The 19,019-nt window shown below is 47.7% G+C and overlaps 1 protein-coding gene across 3 annotated transcripts; it reads left to right on the plus strand.

Moving 5' to 3' along the window:
- The first annotated feature begins 1,770 nt into the window (after positions 1–1,770).
- On the plus strand, positions 1,771–7,479 carry KLK14 (kallikrein related peptidase 14). Of its 3 annotated transcripts, XM_007997747.3 has the most exons (6): positions 1,771–2,044; positions 2,130–2,191; positions 3,043–3,214; positions 5,457–5,710; positions 6,173–6,309; positions 6,968–7,479. In XM_007997747.3, the coding sequence occupies exons 1-6, from the start codon at positions 2,019–2,021 to the stop codon at positions 7,118–7,120; spliced, it is 804 nt and encodes a 267-aa protein (XP_007995938.1). In that variant the 5' UTR covers positions 1,771–2,018; the 3' UTR covers positions 7,121–7,479. The 3 variants fall into 3 exon arrangements, with proteins under 3 accessions (XP_007995938.1, XP_037847937.1, XP_072872236.1); XM_037992009.2 differs by lacking the exons at positions 1,771–2,044; positions 2,130–2,191 and having other exon boundaries at positions 2,311–3,214; XM_073016135.1 differs by lacking the exons at positions 1,771–2,044; positions 2,130–2,191 and having other exon boundaries at positions 2,311–3,214; positions 6,173–6,292; positions 6,968–7,066.
- The last annotated feature ends 11,540 nt before the right edge of the window (positions 7,480–19,019 follow it).

A 19,019-nucleotide genomic window follows, 5' to 3' on the forward strand; every position in this document is an offset into this window, starting at 1 on the left:
CAGTCAGGGTAGCCAAGGGAGGCAGGCAGCCTCCTGAGTCACCACGTGGTCCAGGTATGGGGCTGCCCAGGCCCACAGACAGACACAAGCATTGGGGAATTTAAGGGGCTGGGGAAGGGGCTGAGGAGGGTAGGCCCTCCCCCAAATGAGGATGGAACCCCCCCCAACTCCAGAACCCCTCTGCAGGCTGGCCAGATTCCTTCCCCGTCTCATTCACTCTCTCTCTCTCCTGTTCTCTACCCTCTACCATTTTGAATTTCCAACCCCGTCTCTTAAGACTCTGTCCTTCTGTGTCTGAATCTCTGTCCCCTTCTCTTTCTGGGTCTCTGTCCCTCTCCCTCTGGGTCTCTGTCCCCCTCTCTGGGTCTCTGTCACTCTCTCTTTGCATCTCCAGCTCTCACTTTGTCTCTGTACCTAGCTCTTCCCCACCCCTCTGCAGATCCCAAGTTGGGGAATGCCAGTTCTGGCGCCAACCTTCCTGCTCCCTGCTGGGGCCTCTGCTCCCCCATCTCTCAGGAGTCGAAAGTGAGAAAGCAAGGTGGGCAGCTCTGCTCCAGGTCCAGGTATCTCCCGCCCACCTCCTGCCTGTCTTCCATCCCTCCCCACCTCTCCATCTCTCCCTGGCGCTGCCATCTCTCATCTCTGCCTCTGTCTCCTCTGTTATTGTCCCCATCCCCTGTAGGTGCCCATCCTTCCTGTCTCCCCTCTGCCATCAGCCTGCCTGTCCGGTCCTCTTTCTCCCACCATGTCCCGTTCTCTTCCACGTCTCATGCCCACACTGCCTTCATCATCATCGCTGTTGTTCTGTGTGTTTGTGGTGAGTGCCTCATGGTGGGGGTGTCTCGGACTCTCTCCTCTCTCTCCACTGTTTTCTCTTTCTGTGTGTCTGTTTGCATTCTGTCTCCACCTTCTTGCCTCCGTCTTTTGCTTTTCTCTCTCCACTTCTCCACACCCCTCTCTCTCTGCTTCTCTGTGTCTCCCTCTTCCTCTGTCTTTTTTTCCCACCATCTGCCTTTCGTGTTCCCTGTCACATCCAGCTTCCACCTCTTTCTCCATCTCTCTCCTCAGTTCCTTCTCTCATGAGCACATCTCCCTCTGTGCTGGTATTCCTGGACCCCTCTCTCTCCACTGTCATATCTTCTCATTCATTTTCCCAGCCTCTTTCTCTCTCCCCCTCCCTCTCCCTCTCTCTCACTCTGTCTCTCTCTCTCTGTGTGTGTGTCTATGTGTCTCTCTGTCTGTCTCTGTCTTTCCATCTCTCTCTCTTTCTGTCTCTCTATCTCTCTGTCTCTCTCTGTCTCTGTCTTTGTCTCTGTCTGTCTCTGTGTCTCTCTGTCTCTGTCTCTCCATCTCTCCCTGTCTCTCTCTGTCTCTCTTTGTGTGTGTCTCTCTGTCTGGCTCTCTCTCTGTCTCTCTGTGTCTCTCTCTGTCTCTCTGTCTCTCTCTGTGTCTCTCTCTGTGTCTCTCTCTGTCTCTCCATCTCTCCCCTACCGTGACTCCCTCTCTCAGTGCCTCTCTTCCTGCCTCTCTCAGCCCTTTCTTGCCCTTTCCTCTGAGGCTCCCCACCCTGGTTTCCTGACTCCACCACCAGATCTACCACCTCCAGCAACTGAGAACCCTCCCGTGCCCACCCTGCCCTGGGGTCCCCTCCCAGGATTCCTTCTAGATTATAGCATCTTCCGGGGGCGGGTTCTCATGAACAATTGTGGCTGCTTTTTTGGCCAGAGAGGGGAGGGAGGGGATGGGATCAGGGAGTTCTGGAATGGGAACTAGGCAATAAAAAAAAAAAAAAATATATCAGAAGCAGGGCAGCGGGAGGTGGGGGCAGGGCCAGCTGTCCTGACCAGGGATAAAAGGCTTTGCCAGCGTGACTAGGAAGAGAGCCACCTCCCCTCCTTCCTTCACCAAGACATCAAGGAGGGACCTGCGCCCTGCTCCTCATCCTCCCGCCTGTCGCCCGCAGAGCCTGCAGGCCCCGCCCTCCTGGTCTCTGGTCCCTACCGCTCTGCTCTGTCTTCATGTCGCTGAGGGTCTTGGGCTCTGGGTAAGTGGCCCTCGCTGTCTCTGCCTCTCAGCCCCTGGTTCTGTTGAAGGTTCCTTCTCTCTCACTTTCTCTCTGCATTTGACAGAACCTGGCCCTCAGCCCCTAAAATGTTCCTCCTGCTGACAGCACTTCAAGTCCTGGCTATAGGTAAGAGAAGGGTTGGGTATGAGACAAGGGGGTCCCCTGGAGACTCTGAGAAGAGATGGGGAATGGATCCTTGGGGCCCCTGGATGCTCATGGTGACCTCGTAAGAAAGAGCCGGGAGTGGTCTGGGGATCATGGTGGGGGAGCGTGCTGGAGGCCTAAATTCCTAGTTGTGGAGGTGCTGGGAAATTGTGGGACGGGGGAGAGAGGTGTTTATAAGATCTGGTGCAAAATAAATAAGGAATCGTAGAGAACGATTAGATCCTGAGTGGGTCATAACAGAAGGATCACAGGGTTCTACTTGACTGTGCTAGGAAAGAAACACTGTGGGAAAGATGTTTTGTTGTCAGAGGGAAGGTGGAGAAGGACGATGGGGTGGCAGGATCGTGGTGTGGGGTGTGCAAGGTGGCTGGGGGCAAGTGTGGGGCAAGAGATGGTGGATCCTTGGGGTCCCACTGAGTGGGAACTTTGGGGAAGAGACAGGGAGGTCCTGGAATGTGTTGGGGAAGGACTCACTGGGGGGAAATGTGGCGTATTTCGAGAAGTGATCACAGAAATTATGGGAGCGTAGAGCTGAGGGTCGTAGATGTAGCAAGGCCCTGGATAAGGTGGCCATGGCACAAAATAAGAGATGCTACGGAGGTGACTTGGGAGGTGAGTCAGAAAACTCTCCGTGTTGGGGCAATAACGGGGTCAATATGGGGCGTATCTGCCCCTGGGCGGGATGGATAGAAGCGGGAGGTTTAGGGTTAGACCAAAAGGAAGAGGATTTGTCAGTTCTGGGACCCTACAAACTTGCGAAGTGGAGAGTGTTTGCTCATCTACTTTCCCCACCCAATCCTGTCCACTCCTAGACATGACACGGAGCCAAGAGGATGAGAACAAGATAATTGGTGGCTATACATGCACCCGGAGCTCCCAGCCGTGGCAGGCGGCCCTGCTGGTGGGTCCCGGGCGCCGCTTCCTCTGCGGAGGTGCCCTGCTTTCAGACCAGTGGGTCATCACCGCTGCTCACTGCGGCCGCCCGTAAGTGACCCCCTCCCCTGTCCCTGTGTCCAGTGAATTCTAGAGTCTAAAGCCCTAGAACTGAGCTGAGAACCTGGATCTCTGTGTAGAACCCCGTGTAGTGGCTGGCTCCTGGTTTGAGGTCTAGAGAAGAGCCTGGAACCAAAAACACAGCTCGGGATGTGGACTCCTCCGTAAATCTCGAACTCAGCGTAGGTTCTGAAAGCAGATGGGCAGCTTGGAACCCATGGGCCTGCTGAGAACCAAACATCGAATCCAGTGATTCATCCAGAGGCCACGCATTACATCAAGACCAAGCTTAGCCCAATCCAGATTGGTGGCTGAATTCAGGAGCCCGTCTACATTCAGAAACTAAGGAGACTACGTAGAACTCAGAGCCCAGTTCAGGACCTACGGTCTAGCCATAAATCCAGAACTGGAACCCTGCTCACAGCTGGAACATACAACTCTAAGAATAGAGGCAAAACCTGAAGGCTATTCCACATCCAAGGTTTAGTTCAGAGTCTAGTCTATAGCTCCGCTATGAGCAGCCTAGAATACAGACTTCAACCCAGTGTTTGAAGCCCAGAATGTGCCTGGCGCGGTGCACGCCTGTAATCCTAGCACTTTGGGAGTCCGAGGCGGGCAGATCACCTGAGGTCGGGAGTTCGAGAGCAGCCTGACCAACATGGAGAAGCCCTGTCTCTATTAAAAATGCAAAACTAGCCAGGTGTGATGGTGCATGCCTGTGATCTCAGCTACTCGGGAGGCTGAGGCAGGAGAATCACTTGAACCCAGGAGGCAGAGGTTGCGGTGAGCCGAGATCGCGCCATTGCACTCCATTCTTAGCAACAAGAGCGAAACTCCATCTCAATAAATAAATAAATACATAAATAAATAAATCCCAGAATGGAGATCCTAATCGGAAGCCCCATATAAAACCTAGACCCCTCCTAAATTCTAGATCTGAACTTACAACCCGGACCCCAGCCAAGAAGTCAAAATACCTATAAGCCATGTCTATGCCATAAACAGAAGGTCAGTCTAGAACCTAGAGATCAAAGCTCAGGCCAGAGTCTAGAATATAAAGGCCAGAATGCAAATCAGACTCTAGAATCTTGGATCCAGGCCATAACCCGGAGCTCCAACTAGAACCCAGAGCCCAACCTGAGGTCAAGGGCTCAGATCAGAGTCCAGAACCAAGAGCCCTATAATCCAATATGAAACAGACCTGTAGAATCAAGAGCTCAGACCAATGTTGAGAACCCTGACCCCAGCTGGCGCACAGAGCTCATACTGTTGTCTAAGAACGGCTCATAAACCAGAGTTTAATAAGGAACCCAGAGCACCACCCAGAAACTGGAGCTATCAATGTATCTAGAACCCATAGCCCAGGTCTTAATCCATTGCTCAAAATGAAACCCTCAGCCTATCCTAAAACAGAAACCTAACATCAGACTCTAGGAATTAAGTCATAGCCGGGCACGGTGGCTCATGCCTGTAATTCCATTACTTGGGAGGCCGAGGGGGGCGGATCAGTTGAGGTTGGGAATTCAAGACCAGTCTGGCCAATATGGTGAAACCCCGTCTCTACTAAAAAATACAAAAATTAGCTGGGTGTGGTGGTGGGCACCTGTAGTTCCAGCTACTCGGGAGGCTGAGGTGGCTGAGGCAGGAGAATCACTTGAACCAGGAGCTGGAGGTCGCAGTAAGCTGAGATCGTGCCACTGTACTCCAGGCTAGATGACAGAGCGAGACTCCATCACAAAAAAAAAAAAAAAAAAAAAAAAAAAAATCAAGTCATAATCCAGGTTCAATCTAGAATCCTGATCTTAGCATAGAGTCAAAAGTTTAAGATGTCTAGAACCCAGATCCCAGACTAGAAACAGAATGGAGCCTACTCCAGAATATCAGTTCTGATTTACAGCCTAGAGTCATAATGCAGTTTCACTTAGAACTCAAAGCACAGAGCCCAGCACAGACCCTGGAACGGAGCCAAGCTCTCCCAGTCATCATCTTCTTCCCAAGCCGGGAGCTGGAGCTCAGCCCAAGAGCAGAAGGAGAGGCAGCTGGGGCTGGGCCGAGAGAATGCCCTGGTCATGGGGAAGGGCACAGGAGGCCAAGAATGCTCGGCCTGCAGTTAGTGAGAAGCAGGCTAGACGTCAGGGAAGACTCATCACCCGGCCAGGGAATCGGGCCAGAGGGTGGGGAGGGGTCTCCGGCTCAGACCCTGAGCAGCACTTCTCTTGGGGGTCGTGGCCAGGATCCTTCAGGTCGCCCTGGGTAAACACAACCTGAGGAGGTGGGAGGCCACCCAGCAGGTGCTGCGCGTGGTTCGCCAGGTGACGCACCCCGACTACAACTCCCGGACCCACGAAAACGACCTCATGCTGCTGCGGCTCCAGCAGCCCGCGCGGATCGGGAGGGCAGTCAGGCCCATTGAGGTCGCCCAGGCCTGTGCCAGCCCCGGGACCTCCTGCCGAGTGTCAGGCTGGGGAACTATATCCAGCCCCATCGGTGAGGACTCCTGCGTCTTGGAAAGCAGGGGGCTGGGCCTGGACTCCTGGGTCTGAGGGAGGAGGGGCTGGGGGCCTGGGCTCCTGGGTCTGAGGGAGGAGGGGCTGGGCCTGGACTCCTGGCTCTGAGGGAGGAGGGGCTAGGGACCTGGACTCCTGGGTCTGAGGGAGGAGGGGGCTGGTGAGCTGGACTCCTGGGTCTGAGGGAGGAGGGGCTGGGCCTGGACTCCTGGGTCTGAGGGAGGAGGGGCTGGGCCTGGACTCCTGGGTCTGAGGGAGGAGGGGCTAGGGACCTGGACTCCTGGGTCTGAGGGAGGAGGGGGCTGCTGAGCTGGACTCCTGGGTCTGAGGGAGGAGGGGCTGGGCCTGGACTCCTGGGTCTGAGGGAGGAGGGGCTGGGGGCCTGAACTCTTGGGTCTTATGGGAGGGTAGACCCAGTCATAATCTTGCAGTGCTCCCCCAGCCAGGTACCCCGCCTCTCTGCAATGTGTGAACATCAACATCTCACCGGATGAGGTGTGCCAGAAGGCCTATTCTAAAGCCATCACGCCTGGCATGGTCTGTGCAGGAGTTCCCCAGGGCGGTAAGGACTCTTGTCAGGTAAGGCTCAGCATGGGAGCTGGGGGAGGGATTATTTGGGACGGGGATTTAGGCAGACGATGTCAGGAGCATGGAAGTCTGCAGAGGTCTTCAAAAGAGAGTGAGCCGCAGGGATGGCGAGATTCCGATAGCCAGGCTACCCTGCTTCCTAGCCCTGTGCCCCCTGGGTAATGGACTCAAAGCATTCATGCCTCAGTTTCTTCATCTGTCAGGTGGGGATAACCCTCTTAGGGTAGTTGGTGGAGTAGGATGAGGCAGGTTGGGGAAAGATCGCAGAGTGGCATCTGCTCATATGGGTCTGGGAAAGGCTGGGCTGAGGCTTCTAGAAATCTGAATACATCCTTGAGAGAGGCAGAGACGGGGAAATAGAAAAAGAGAGACACGCAAGTGTTCTACAGATGGAGCGAACAGAGAGGGACCGGGTGAGACTCAAGGGACAGGCAGGTGCACACAGAGACAGAGCCAGACCCAGTGGAGAGGGAAGGAAGTGCCCTGACCTCTGGGACTGAGACCTCAGAGCTGGGGCAGGACTGCGTCCCTAACTGTCCACCCCAGAGTCTCTTCCTGTCTCCCTGACTATGTCTGCTTCTTGGGTTCTCTGTGCCGTGGCTCGAGCCACCTGTCCATCGGTGTCTCTATCTCTGTTCCTCCCCCTCAGGGTGACTCTGGGGGACCCCTGGTGTGCAGAGGACAGCTCCAGGGCCTTGTGTCTTGGGGAATGGAGCGCTGCGCCCTGCCTGGCTACCCTGGTGTCTACACCAACCTGTGCAAGTACCGAAGCTGGATTGAGGAAACGATGCGGCACAAATGATGATCTTCATGGTGGGATGGATCTCATCAGCTGCCCAGGCCCTCCTCTCTCCACTCAGGCCCCAGCCCCTCCTCCCTCAGACCCAGGAGGACAGGCCCAGCTCCTCCTCCCTCAGACCCAGGAGCCCCAGTCCCCAGCAACCTGATCTTTACTCCAGCTCTGATCTCTCCTTTCCCAGATCAGTTGCTTCAAGCGTTTTCTCCCCACCATGCCCCCACCCTTGCTGTGTCACCATCACTACTCAAGACCAGAGGCACAGAGGGCAGGAGCACAGACACCTTAAACCGGCATTGCATTCCAGAGAAGACAATTTTTAACACACTTAGTGTCTCTAAAAACCGAATAAATAATGACAATAAAAATGGAATCATCCTAAGTTGTATTAATTCATCCATTTATTTATTTTTTATATTTTGAGACAAGGTCTTGCTCAGTCTCCAGCTGGAGTGCCGTGACACAATCATGGCTCACTGCAACCTCGACCTCCTGGGCTCCTGTGATCCTCTTACCTCAGCCTGCCGGGTAGCTGGGACCACAGGTGCCCGTCACCATGCCCGGATACTTTTTAACTTTTTTGTAGAGACGAGGTTTCCCTGTGTTGCTCAGGTTGGTCTCGAACACCTGACCTCAAGCAATCCACCTCCCTCAGTTTCCCAAAGTGCCGGGACTGCAGGTGTGAGCTGTCGCGCCCAGCCTCATCCATTCATTTAATTACTTCAAGAAACAGGTACACAGTGGCCCCACCATGCCCAGCCAGGAGCTGTGTCCTGACAAGTGGCTGCCTCCCTCTTTGCGTGTTTTTCCTCGGGAGTCCCCCGTCCACCCCACTGTATCAGGTTTCTAGATGGTAACACCTCAGCCCTGCAGAGTGACCTTGAGCACGGCTGCCTTCTACCAGCCTCCTCCCTGGAGCCCCTGCGGTCCAGGGCAGGGAACTAACTGCCTTGTTTCCTGGAAAATTCTATGCAAATGAAGATGTCCTCTTTTTCCTAATCAGATCTCAGGTGAGGAGAGTTGAGTTAATCACAGGCTTCAGTTCCTGTCCAGGCAAAGCCTTTCTCTCGTTTTATTAATTTATTTCCACTCTTCATCTCTGGCTGTGCTCCCCTCCCTTCCCACAGGCACCGACACAGATGACTTTGAATGCCCTGCATCCTTGGAAAACAACGCAGTGTCACGGTGTTGTTTCTAATTTACATGAAACCATTGTGTTAGGAATCTCATTCTCTTTCTTACTTTCACTCATCAACAGCTATTGAGTACCTACTACGCGCCAGGCATTGGTCTATTTATTGGGCACCTGCTGTGCACCTGGTATTGTTCTGGGTGCTGGAGGAAGCGCTGTGAGCAAGCCAGTCAGAATCCCTGCCCTCACAGAGCTTATATTCTAGCAGGAGATGACAGACAAGAAGCCGTAAACATAATTTTAAAATAAAGCAGAGTCCCTATGAGTAACGAGGTCAATAAACGTGGGCTGGGCGGCAGGCCCAATGTGTGCCAGGACCAGCTCATACATGCTCGCAGGAGTCTACCGGCAAATTTTCAGGAATTTCGAGAGCTGGTTGCTAAATGCAGCCATTATTAAAAATTAAATTACATAAGCTTATAATTACATAATTGATTGAAAAAATTGTCAGTAAATACTCAAAACTCAACTGTTGCTAATTATTTCAATGAAAACCTATGCTTGGGAGTGAGGTATGTCTTTTGTACTACATCTGTAATGATGAGCTTCTGTACTTCTCTTTCCAGCTCCCCAACTCTGTATGCACCAGTAGCTTGACAATAGCCAAAGTAGAAGTATTTATTGCACTGAAATTGAAAAACACTAGAGATAGGGCTTTGCCCGACAGTCATTGCTAAACCTTTACCAGGCACCCTTGGATGGGTCTGCCTGGGAATGACCTAATGATCTTAGTGTCTGTCTTCTCAAAGTTCTGTGCTTGGATACTACAGAGTACAGATAAAATAGAATGTTGTACTCACCTTATGTTCTATGGGGACAGCACAGTATTGGGGAACCCGAAGGTGGCAGGTTTGGGACATGCACGAAAGATTGCTGGGAAGTAGAGGCTGCCTCCTTTCTCCTCATCCTCCCACCCCTTCCCCCAGCTTCTGGTAACCACCATTCTACTCTCTTCTTCTAAGAGTTTGAGTTTTTTAGATTTCACATATAATTGTGAAATTATATGTGATTTCACATATAAGTGAAAATATAATTATGTATGATTTCACATATAACTGAGATCATGCAGTATTTGTCATTCTATGTCTGACCTATTTCACTTAACACAGTGTCCTCCCGGTCCATCCATGTTGTCACAAATGACAGGATTTCCTTCTTTTATAAGGTAGAATAATATTAAATTATACTGATATTAATATATTACATTTCCTTTATCCATTCATCCATCAACAGACACACAGGTTGTTTTCATATCCTGATCATTATGAATAATGCCACCACGAACATGGGTGTGCAGATATTACTCTGAGATACCAATTTCATTTCCTTGCACCAACTTACCTTCCCACCAACAGGGTACAAGGATTCACTTTTTTTTCCCCCACATCCTTGCCAAGGTTGTTATTGTTTGCCTTTTCTATACTAGTCATTCCAAAATGTGGGAGGCAATATCTTACTGTGATTTTAATTTGTGTTTCCCTGATGATTGGTGATAGTGAGCACCTTTTCATATACTTGATCCCTTGTATGTCTTCTTTGGAGAAATGTCTGTTCAGGTCCTTTGCCCTTTTTTTTTTTTCCGGAGACAGAGTCTCTCCCTTTTGTCCAGGCTGGAGTACAGTGGTGTGATCTCAGTTCACCGCAACCTCCACCTCCTGGGTTCAAGCGATTCTTCTGCCTCAGCCTCCCAAGCAGCTGGGATTACAGGCATCTGCCACCATACCCAGCTAATTTTTGTATTTTTAGTAGAGACAGGGTATCATCATGTTGGCCAGGCTGGTCTCAAATTCCTGACCTCAGGTGATCCACCAACCTCAGCCTGCCAAAGTGCTGGGATTTCAGACATGAGTCACTGCGCCTGGTCCTTTGTCCATTTTTTAATTGGGTTATTTGTTTTCTTGCTGTTGAGTTTTTGCATTCCTTATATATCTTGGATATTGACCCTTTATCAGATACATCATTTGCAAATATTTCCTCCCATTCGGTAGGTTGTCTTTTCACTCTGTTGATCATTATCTGTTGGTTGTTTCCTTTGGTGCACAGAAGCATTTTCATTTGATACAACCCCATTTGTTTTGTTGTCTGTGCTTTGATATATTTTATTATTTAGATATTTTATATCTAAAATATCATTGCCCAGACAAATGTCAAGAAGTTTTTTCCCCAGGTCGTCTTCTTATCATTTTACAGTTTCAGGTCTTATGTTTAAATCCTTAACCCATTTTGAGTTGATTTTTATACATGGCATGAGATAGGAGTCCAATTTTATTCTTCTCCTTGTAGGTATCCAGTTTTTCCAACAGCTTTTGTTAAAGAAAATATCCTTTTCCTTTGGGTTAAAGATCAGTTGGCGGTAAATGTGTGGATTTATTTCTGAGCTCTCTGTTCTGTTCCATTGATTATATGCCTGTTTTTATGCCAGTACCATGCTGTTTTGGTTACTATAGCTTTGTAGTATGTTTTGAAATCAGACAGTATGATGTCTCTGGCTTTGTTCTTCTTGCTCAAGGTTGCAGGGCCTTTCATGGTTCCATATTTATGATTATTTTTTCTACTTCTGTGGAAAAAATATGCCATTGGAATTTTGATAGGGATTGCAATGAAAATGTAGATAGTTTTGGTTAGTATTGACATTTTAACAGTATTAATTCTTCCAATTCACAAATATGGGATATCTTTCCATTTCTTTATGTTGTCTTCAATTTTTTTCATCAATGTTTTATAGTTTTCAGTATACAGATTATTTACTTCCTTGGTTAAGTTTATTTTTAAGCATTTTATTGTTTCTGATGCCATTGTAAATTGAGTTGCTTTCTCAATTTTTTTCTAATAATTCATTGTTAGGATGTAGAAACACAACCAAATTTTGTATCTTGCAACTTTACTGAATTCATTTATGAGTTCTAACAGTTTTTTGATGGACTCTTCAGGGTTTTCTGTATACAAGATATGTCATCTGCAAACAGAGATAATTTTACTCTTTCATTCTGATCTGGATGCCTTTTATTCTTTTTCATGCCTAATTACTATGGCTAGGACTTCTAGTGCTAATGTTGAATACAAATGGCTAGAGTGAGCATCCTTGTCTTGTTCCTGATCTTAGAGGAAAAGCTTTCAAGTTTTCACCCTTGGGTATGATGTTAGCTGTGGATTTGTCATATATGGCCTCTACTGTGTGAGGTACATTCTCTCTATACCTAATTTGTTGACTGTCTTTATCATGAAATGATGTGGTATTTTGCCAAATGATTTTTCTGTACCTATTAAGATGATCATATAATTTTTATCCTTCATTCTGTTGAGGTATATCACGCTTAGTGATTTGTGCATGTTGAACCATCCTTATATCCCAGGGATAAATCCCACTTGATCATGGTATATGATGTTTTTAATATGCTACTGAATTTAGTTTGCTAGTGTTTTGTTGAGGATTTTTGCATCTATATTCATCAGAGATATTGGCCTATCATTTTCTTTTCCTATAGTGTCCTTGTCTGAGTTTGTGGAGGTTGCATCTTCTGTGTCAAGGTGATAAACACACACTGTGGGTTTAATACATAGCAGTCATACAAGCCCTATAGGAAAAAGGAGACAAAAGAAGCTGTGTACTTGAGTAGATTTGGGCCCCCAGTGACATGATATAACTCACGCTATAATTCTCACCCTGCATCCTTCTATAAAGCTAAGTAAAAATAGTTTAAAGATTACTTTAATCTTATTTGCAACTCAAAGTTCCAGTTGTGTTGGTTGAGCACCATATTTTATTGATTTAAAGACACATTCTTTTCATATTTTTAACATCTCTGAAATTAGGAGGCATCTTACATCTTAATTCAGTGTGATGTCTTACATGTCATAATTTAATTGACAACTTCTTTTTCTTTCTGAGTGGTCTAGAAAATAACAGTGCAAATATAATCAACAGTATTTTACATTCAATTAAATAGTGTGTGAAGGAAGGCAAGTGTAGGTGAGGAGTCAGTTTGTATTATTAAATAAGTCATCTGATTTTGTCAAATAATCTTGTAACGATCTATCTGCATCATTGTTTGCTCATCTAGTTCATTGCTTCTAACTGCCCCAGAGTCTTCTAGACATATGTTGTCCAATATGGTAGCCATTAGCCACAAGTGGTGTGGTCATTTAACTTTTGATTAAAATTAATTAAAATTAGATACACCTTAAAATTCCATTCTTTAGTCATACTCACAACATTTCAATAACCATATGTGGCTAGTGGCTGCCATATGGGACAGCACAGATATATTATAGATAGAATTATTTCCATCATCACTGAAAGTCCCATTGAACAGCACTACTCTAGTTTTCACCCTTGTTTCACATAGCGTGGTGCAGAAAATAGCAGCTTCTGAATCACCTGGAGTTTATTAGAACTGGAGTCTTAGATCTCACCCAGACCAACTAAATCAGAATCTACACTATATATAACAAGATTGCCAGGGCATTCAGTGCATGTTAGGATGTGAGAAGCACCACTGCATAGTATACATCCACCATGTTTAGTAACCCGGTCCTCCGATGATGGATACCTAGGTTACCTTCACTTTGAGTGTGCCACTTACACATCTATATAAGACTCTTCTTGACCATTCACACAGGAGTGAGACCAAGGGGCCTAAAGGCCTATTATTAATCAATTTCACCAAATATTGGCAAGTTTTTGTCTAAAAAGAAGTGTTTGACCAGGTGCGGTGGCTCACGCCTGTAATCCCAGCACTTTGGGAGGCCAAGGTGGGCAAATCACGAGGTCAGGAGATCGAGACCATCCTGGCTAACATGGTGAAACCCCGTCTGCACTAAAAATACAAAAAATTACCAGGCGTGGTGGCGGGCGCCTGTAGTCCCAGTTACTCAGGAGGCTGAGGCAGGAGAATTGCTTGAACCCGGGAGGCTGAGGTTATAGTGAGCCGAGATTGCGCCACTGCACTCCAGCCTGGGCAACAGAAAGAGACTCCATCTCAAAATAAAACAAAACAAAACAAAACAAAAATTAGGGTTCTTCCCTCTCCATGCCTTCAACAATATCCATATTTATTCATTCAGTAAAGAAGGGTTTTTCCCTTTCCACACCTTCAACAATATCCATATTTGCCGTTGACGGTTCCTATGGAAGTGAACGAAGGGGGACGAACGCAGAAATAAAGACAAAGACAAGAGATCTGTTTTGAAAGAAGGAGTCAGGGGGCTCCTTGCTTCTGGTGAGTGAAGGCAGCCTTGAACTTCTACAGCCCCTCATTTATATTAGGTAGAAAGAGCAGGGAGGGAGCGGTAACGGTTGGTCAGCTGCTTGATTTATCACAGATACATATAATTGCTTTCTTTGTACAACAGCCTTCAGATGTTCCTTCAGATAATCACAAGGAACACTGTGCTTAGCCCTCAGCACCTTTTCTGGTGGCAGATGCAGTTGTCAGTTTTCCAACATCCTGCTTTCATGAAAACAGTTTTCTGTTTGCTCGTATAGCCTCCAGTGGTAAACTGAGATGGTCACGACCCCCATTTTCTCAGCCTGCACCACATATTTATTCATTCAGTAAATATTTAATGCCTATAGTTCATTTACTTATTCAGCAAATATTCATTAAATCTGATTGTGTACCAGGTATTGTTTTAGGAGTAAAATATTTAAACATTTCTTCCCTCAGGGAGTTCACATTCTAGAGGGGAGGCAGACAGAAACAAATGAATAAGTAAAACATAATGTCTGACAGATGGGAGTAAATGCCATAGAGGAAAATAAAGCAGAGTAACAGGATAGAGAATATCAGAGGAGAGCTGCAATTTTATGTTGGGTGGTTGTTCAACCCAGCAAGCTTGGACTGTTCAAATCCTGCACACTACAACGAATCCTGCACACTCCACAAACTCAGACAAGGACACTGTAAGAAAAGAAATGAAACTTTTGTCCCTTGCCTGGCTTCTGGGAGATAGCTTCTATGGTCTTGGAATATCCTGCCGAGTAACAGAATCTTTGTCTATCTGGGGCTTGAGCCATGCCAGATAATCTATGATAACAATGTGACTTATGGTAGGGACCTAGGGACATGTTGTGTCAATTTGACCTCTAGAGGATCTGGAGCTAAGGTCAGCCACACAAGTGGGCAGTCATGTCGATATGACTAACCCCCAATATAAACCCTGGATACCAAGGCTTGGGTGAGCTTCCCTGGCTGGCGATGCTCTGGCATGTTGTCATACATTATTGCTGGGGGAATTATGCACTGTCCACAAACTCCACTGGGAGAAGACAGGTGGAGGCTCATGCCTGGTCTCTCCTGGACTCTGCCCGATGCACTTTTTTTCTGTGCTCATTTTAATCTGTATCCTTTCACTGTAAGAAACCAAAACTATAACAATTTTTCTGAGTTTTATGAGTCCTTCTAGTGAATCACTGAACCTGTCCTGGAGACTCCCAAGTACAGTGTTCAAGAAGGCCTTCGTGAAGAAGACGACGAGAATACAGGGGACCATGCAGACATCTGGGGGAAGAGGGTTTCAGGTACAAAAGCCATGAGATGGAAGCATGCCTGGCATTAGAGGGACAAGAGAAGAGAAGATGGTAGAAGATGACATCAGAGGTGGATCAGAGGCCTGTTAGTCTTGGGTCTTATATGCCAAACATAAGGAAATGCCACTTTCACTTGGAGTGCAGTGGACGCTACTGCAGGGTTTTTGAGAAAAGTGACCTGCTCTGACTTACATTCTAAAAGGTCATTCTGGTAGCTGCATTAAAATTAGAGTGTAGGAGGACAGGGACAGAAGCAAAGAGATCAGATAGGAAACTCGCAGTAATCCAGGTGAGAGATGATGCAGGCTGGGTGGGACCAGGGTAGCAAGGATGGAAGGTGGTAAGAAATGGTCAGATTCTGGATCCACCCTGAAGGTAGAACTGATGGAATTTGGTAACAAAATGTATGTATGGTGTGAGAAAAGGGATTCAAGGGTGAGACTGAAGTATTGACCAGGTAATGAAAAAGATGGTGTGAACATCCACTGAGAAACCCAAGACCACAAGAGAAATATGTTTGGAACATGGGAAGAGTAGAGAACAGGAGTTGGTTTTGAACATGGAGATGTTGAGTAGGCAGCTGGATGTTAAGTGGAGAGTTTGAGAGTCAGACCTGGCTGGAGACATAAATTTGGGAGTCGTCAGCATGTAGATGGTATTTAAAGCCACGAGACCAGATGAGATCACCAAGGGAGTGAATATAGACAGAGGAGAGAAGAAGGCCAAGGACCGAAGCCTGAGGTGCTCCACCATGTAGAGATTGGGGAGACAGGAAGAAACATCTCCAGACACGGATGAGAATCAACCAGTGAGTGATGAGGAAAACCAGGAGAGTATAGTGTCCCAGAAGCCAAGGAAAGAAACAGGGAGTAGTCCACTTGTTAAATGCTCTTGATAACTCAAGTAAGATAAACCCTGAAGAGATGGCCCTTGGATTCAGCACCATGGAGGTCACTGTTGTCCTAAAAAGGGGCATGGTTGGTGCAGCAGCGGGAGAGAAAGCCTTCATAGTGTGGGCTCCAGGGAGGACGGGAGGACAGGAATCGCAGGCAGTGAGCTTAGCCAGTTTTTTAGGGAAGGATTGCAATTGTATGGAGCAGAAAACGGGCCAGGAGCTGAAGGAGAACATGAGAGTGGGGAGAAAGTTTTTGTTGGTTGGTTTTCAAATTTTAATGAGAGATGGGAGAAACTGTAGTATATTTGCATGCTAGTGGGGCTGCTCCTTGGAGAAGAAGAAAAATATGTTGCAGGAAAGAGAACAGAGAACTGCTGGCTGGAGCAATGCCCTCCAGAAGGCAAGAGGGCAACAGGATACCAGCACCAGTGGAGGCGTCTATCTTAGTTGCAGGTGCAGACTGTTCACCTAGAGAAATGGGAGAGGAGACAGAGGATGTGGGCACGCAGGTAGGTGGCAAGACTGACCTTTCTCATTTTTGCTATTCTGATGGATGAAAGTGATGTGTTGTTGATGCATGGGATGCATGATGACTGGAGCCACATCCTGAATAACACGGATCCAGCTCTAAAGAAGAATCCATGTTTCTCAACTCTCTGTGCCTCGTTCTCACCAAGATTCTGCTTCTCACTGGGCATCTCTCTCTTTCTACCTCTGTGTCTCTGTCCTTCTCTGCATTTTCTCTCTGTCCTCTCCCACCTGCCCCATCTTTCTGTCTCTGTGTATTTAGCCCTTTGTGTCTCTCGGTCTTCCCCTCCCTTCATGTTTGCGTTGGGGCCCCTCCTCTGGGCCTGGGTGTGGGGCCTACTTTCTCATCCCAGCTAGCACTTCTAACCAGAAGTTCCAGTTCCTGCTTGACAAAGAATCCCATTTTGAAGCCAAGTTAGGGAGGGGCCTCCCGGAACCGTCGGATGCCTCCATCTTAAGCTTTACTTATTTAACAAGAGCATTGTGGCCCTTGGTCCAAGCCACACTCTCTTCGAAGCATTTTCATGTATTAATCCATTTAACCCCCTTCTCCATAAGGCAGGTGCTATTGATTGTGCCATTTTACAAATGGGGATGCTGAGGCACAGAGCGGTCACATCACCTGAACTCAGGAAGCCTAGCTCCAGAGTCTGAGGTCAGAACCACTAGGAACACCATATCTTTTTCAGATCCTTTCTTCTTTCTCCAGCCCAACTCTTTGTGGTGGAGGAAAGACCTGCACCTGTGAAGTGCACTTGGATTCAGTCCAGTTTGTGTGTGACTTTCAGCCGTGGGTTTGTTCATCAAGTGAGGGGGTGGAAGGTGCCCAGCCCTTGGTGGGCCCATGACCTCACTTCAACCAGAGCTACCCATCCCATGTTCGGCCAATCACAACCCCTAACATCAATTTGACCTGGCACTCACCCCTCAGCAAATGACAAGGCCAACCACCCTCACTCCAGGCTCCAGCCCTTCTCAGGTGAGAAAGGCTTCCCTGGAAGCATGGACCCAGGTCACAAGAGGGCACAGATACCCCGATTTCCCACACAAGCTGGTTGCCTCATTTAACCTGGCATCCTCCCTCCAGCCACACCACCTGAACACAACTCCACTCAAAAAGTGAACTCAGACTCTACCCTGTGAGGTGGGAGAAGTCCAGGGTGGAGAAAGACGATGACTTTTCTTCCACCTTGAGAGGTGGGGTATGACTCAGCTCACCCCCCAAAACCTACTGCATCATTGACACTCAACCTCATGGCTAGTCCTCATCACCAATGTCAACCCACAACCCCAGCTCAGCCACACGCAACATTTCCCCATCCAAAACCTCAATCTTGGTTCCATCTTCAGCCCCAACCCAACAGTACCCCATCACCAAATTATCCCTAGATACCTCCCATCTTACAATCTAATCCTATCCCAAAACCAACACAACTACCACATCCAACTCTATACCCATCCTCATCCAATTTTCATTCACCTCCCCAAACTCATGGCATTCCCAATGCTGTCATCAGGCCCATCCTTAACCTAACCACAAACTCTACTCATTTCCTATATTAAGCCATATTTTTCTTCTCAGCAAAAGACTTTGAAATGGACCCAACATTGGACATTGAGATGTCCCCAGTGCAAAGTTAAATGGGTTATCTGATTTTATGAGGTCTCTGTACCCTTTACTGTCTTTGAACTACTTTATGGCTCTAAATTGTAGATATCTGAGATCAGTGCAAATAATTCTTGTCCATAACTGTTTAAATGAATTTTGCCAGGTGGAAGTACAATGGATTTCCCTCCTCCTCCCAGGGTGGAATAGCCAGTTTTGCATCTATTTGTAAATGCATTTCAGCATTCCTTGTTGTCTGTGTGCATATGGCTCTCTTACTGGCTCTGCCATTTATTAATGAGTCAAGATACAATCTCTGACATACGTTCATTTCATATATGTCAGAGAGTCATGGTAAGACCATGTTTTAAAAGTTACCCTTTGACACTAGATTTGATCTCCACATCCAAACCTGAACTCCATCAATAAGGACTGTATGAGTTTCCATGTGAGCCCTTGCCCCAGCCATCTCTATTCCTTATCCTCATTGTGACAACTCCACTCTCTCACTCTTTGCAGACTTCATCTGGTCCACATCCCTGGCTTTCTTCCAAACTCTGACCCCACCTCAGTCCTTCTTAATCCCTAATCCTGTGCCCTCCACCCCCTAGGATTAACTCAGGGCTCCACCCAGTCATAGTTCCTGGAGACACCTACTCATTCCCAAAACACCACCCCTTCCTCCTTCCTCTCCCCCACCCCCAATCTACATCTTCAGAGTTTTCAGACTCCTGCTTTTTCCTCTCCACCTACGTCCCATGACTCCCTAACCCCCTCCAGCCCTACTCCTAAAAGGCCATTTCTGGAAAATGTTGCTTTCTCAGGTCCTATCTCTGCCCCCATCCAAATCCAAGGGCAGTTGACTTTCTATCCACCCAGCTGATGATTTTCTTCTTGTGTCCGATGGTTGGCGGGAGCAGGGAGGCAGGATGATGGGATAACTGTGGGTGTCCTTGTGTCTTTCAAAAGAAAAAGGGTTGAGATGAAACTGGGAATTGGAACCTAGATGTGTTGAGAGCTAAACCTGAGATGAGGATGGGACTGGGGTTGAGGAACAGGCTGGAGTACTGGGTATGGTTAGGGATGGATAGGGAAGTGGGAATCCGGTAGAACATGGCCATCTGGGGGCTGACTGCATATTAGGAATTATGAATG

This window comes from Chlorocebus sabaeus, chromosome 6 (genome assembly GCF_047675955.1).
Source record: "Chlorocebus sabaeus isolate Y175 chromosome 6, mChlSab1.0.hap1, whole genome shotgun sequence".
NCBI classification, from domain to species: Eukaryota; Metazoa; Chordata; class Mammalia; order Primates; family Cercopithecidae; genus Chlorocebus; species Chlorocebus sabaeus.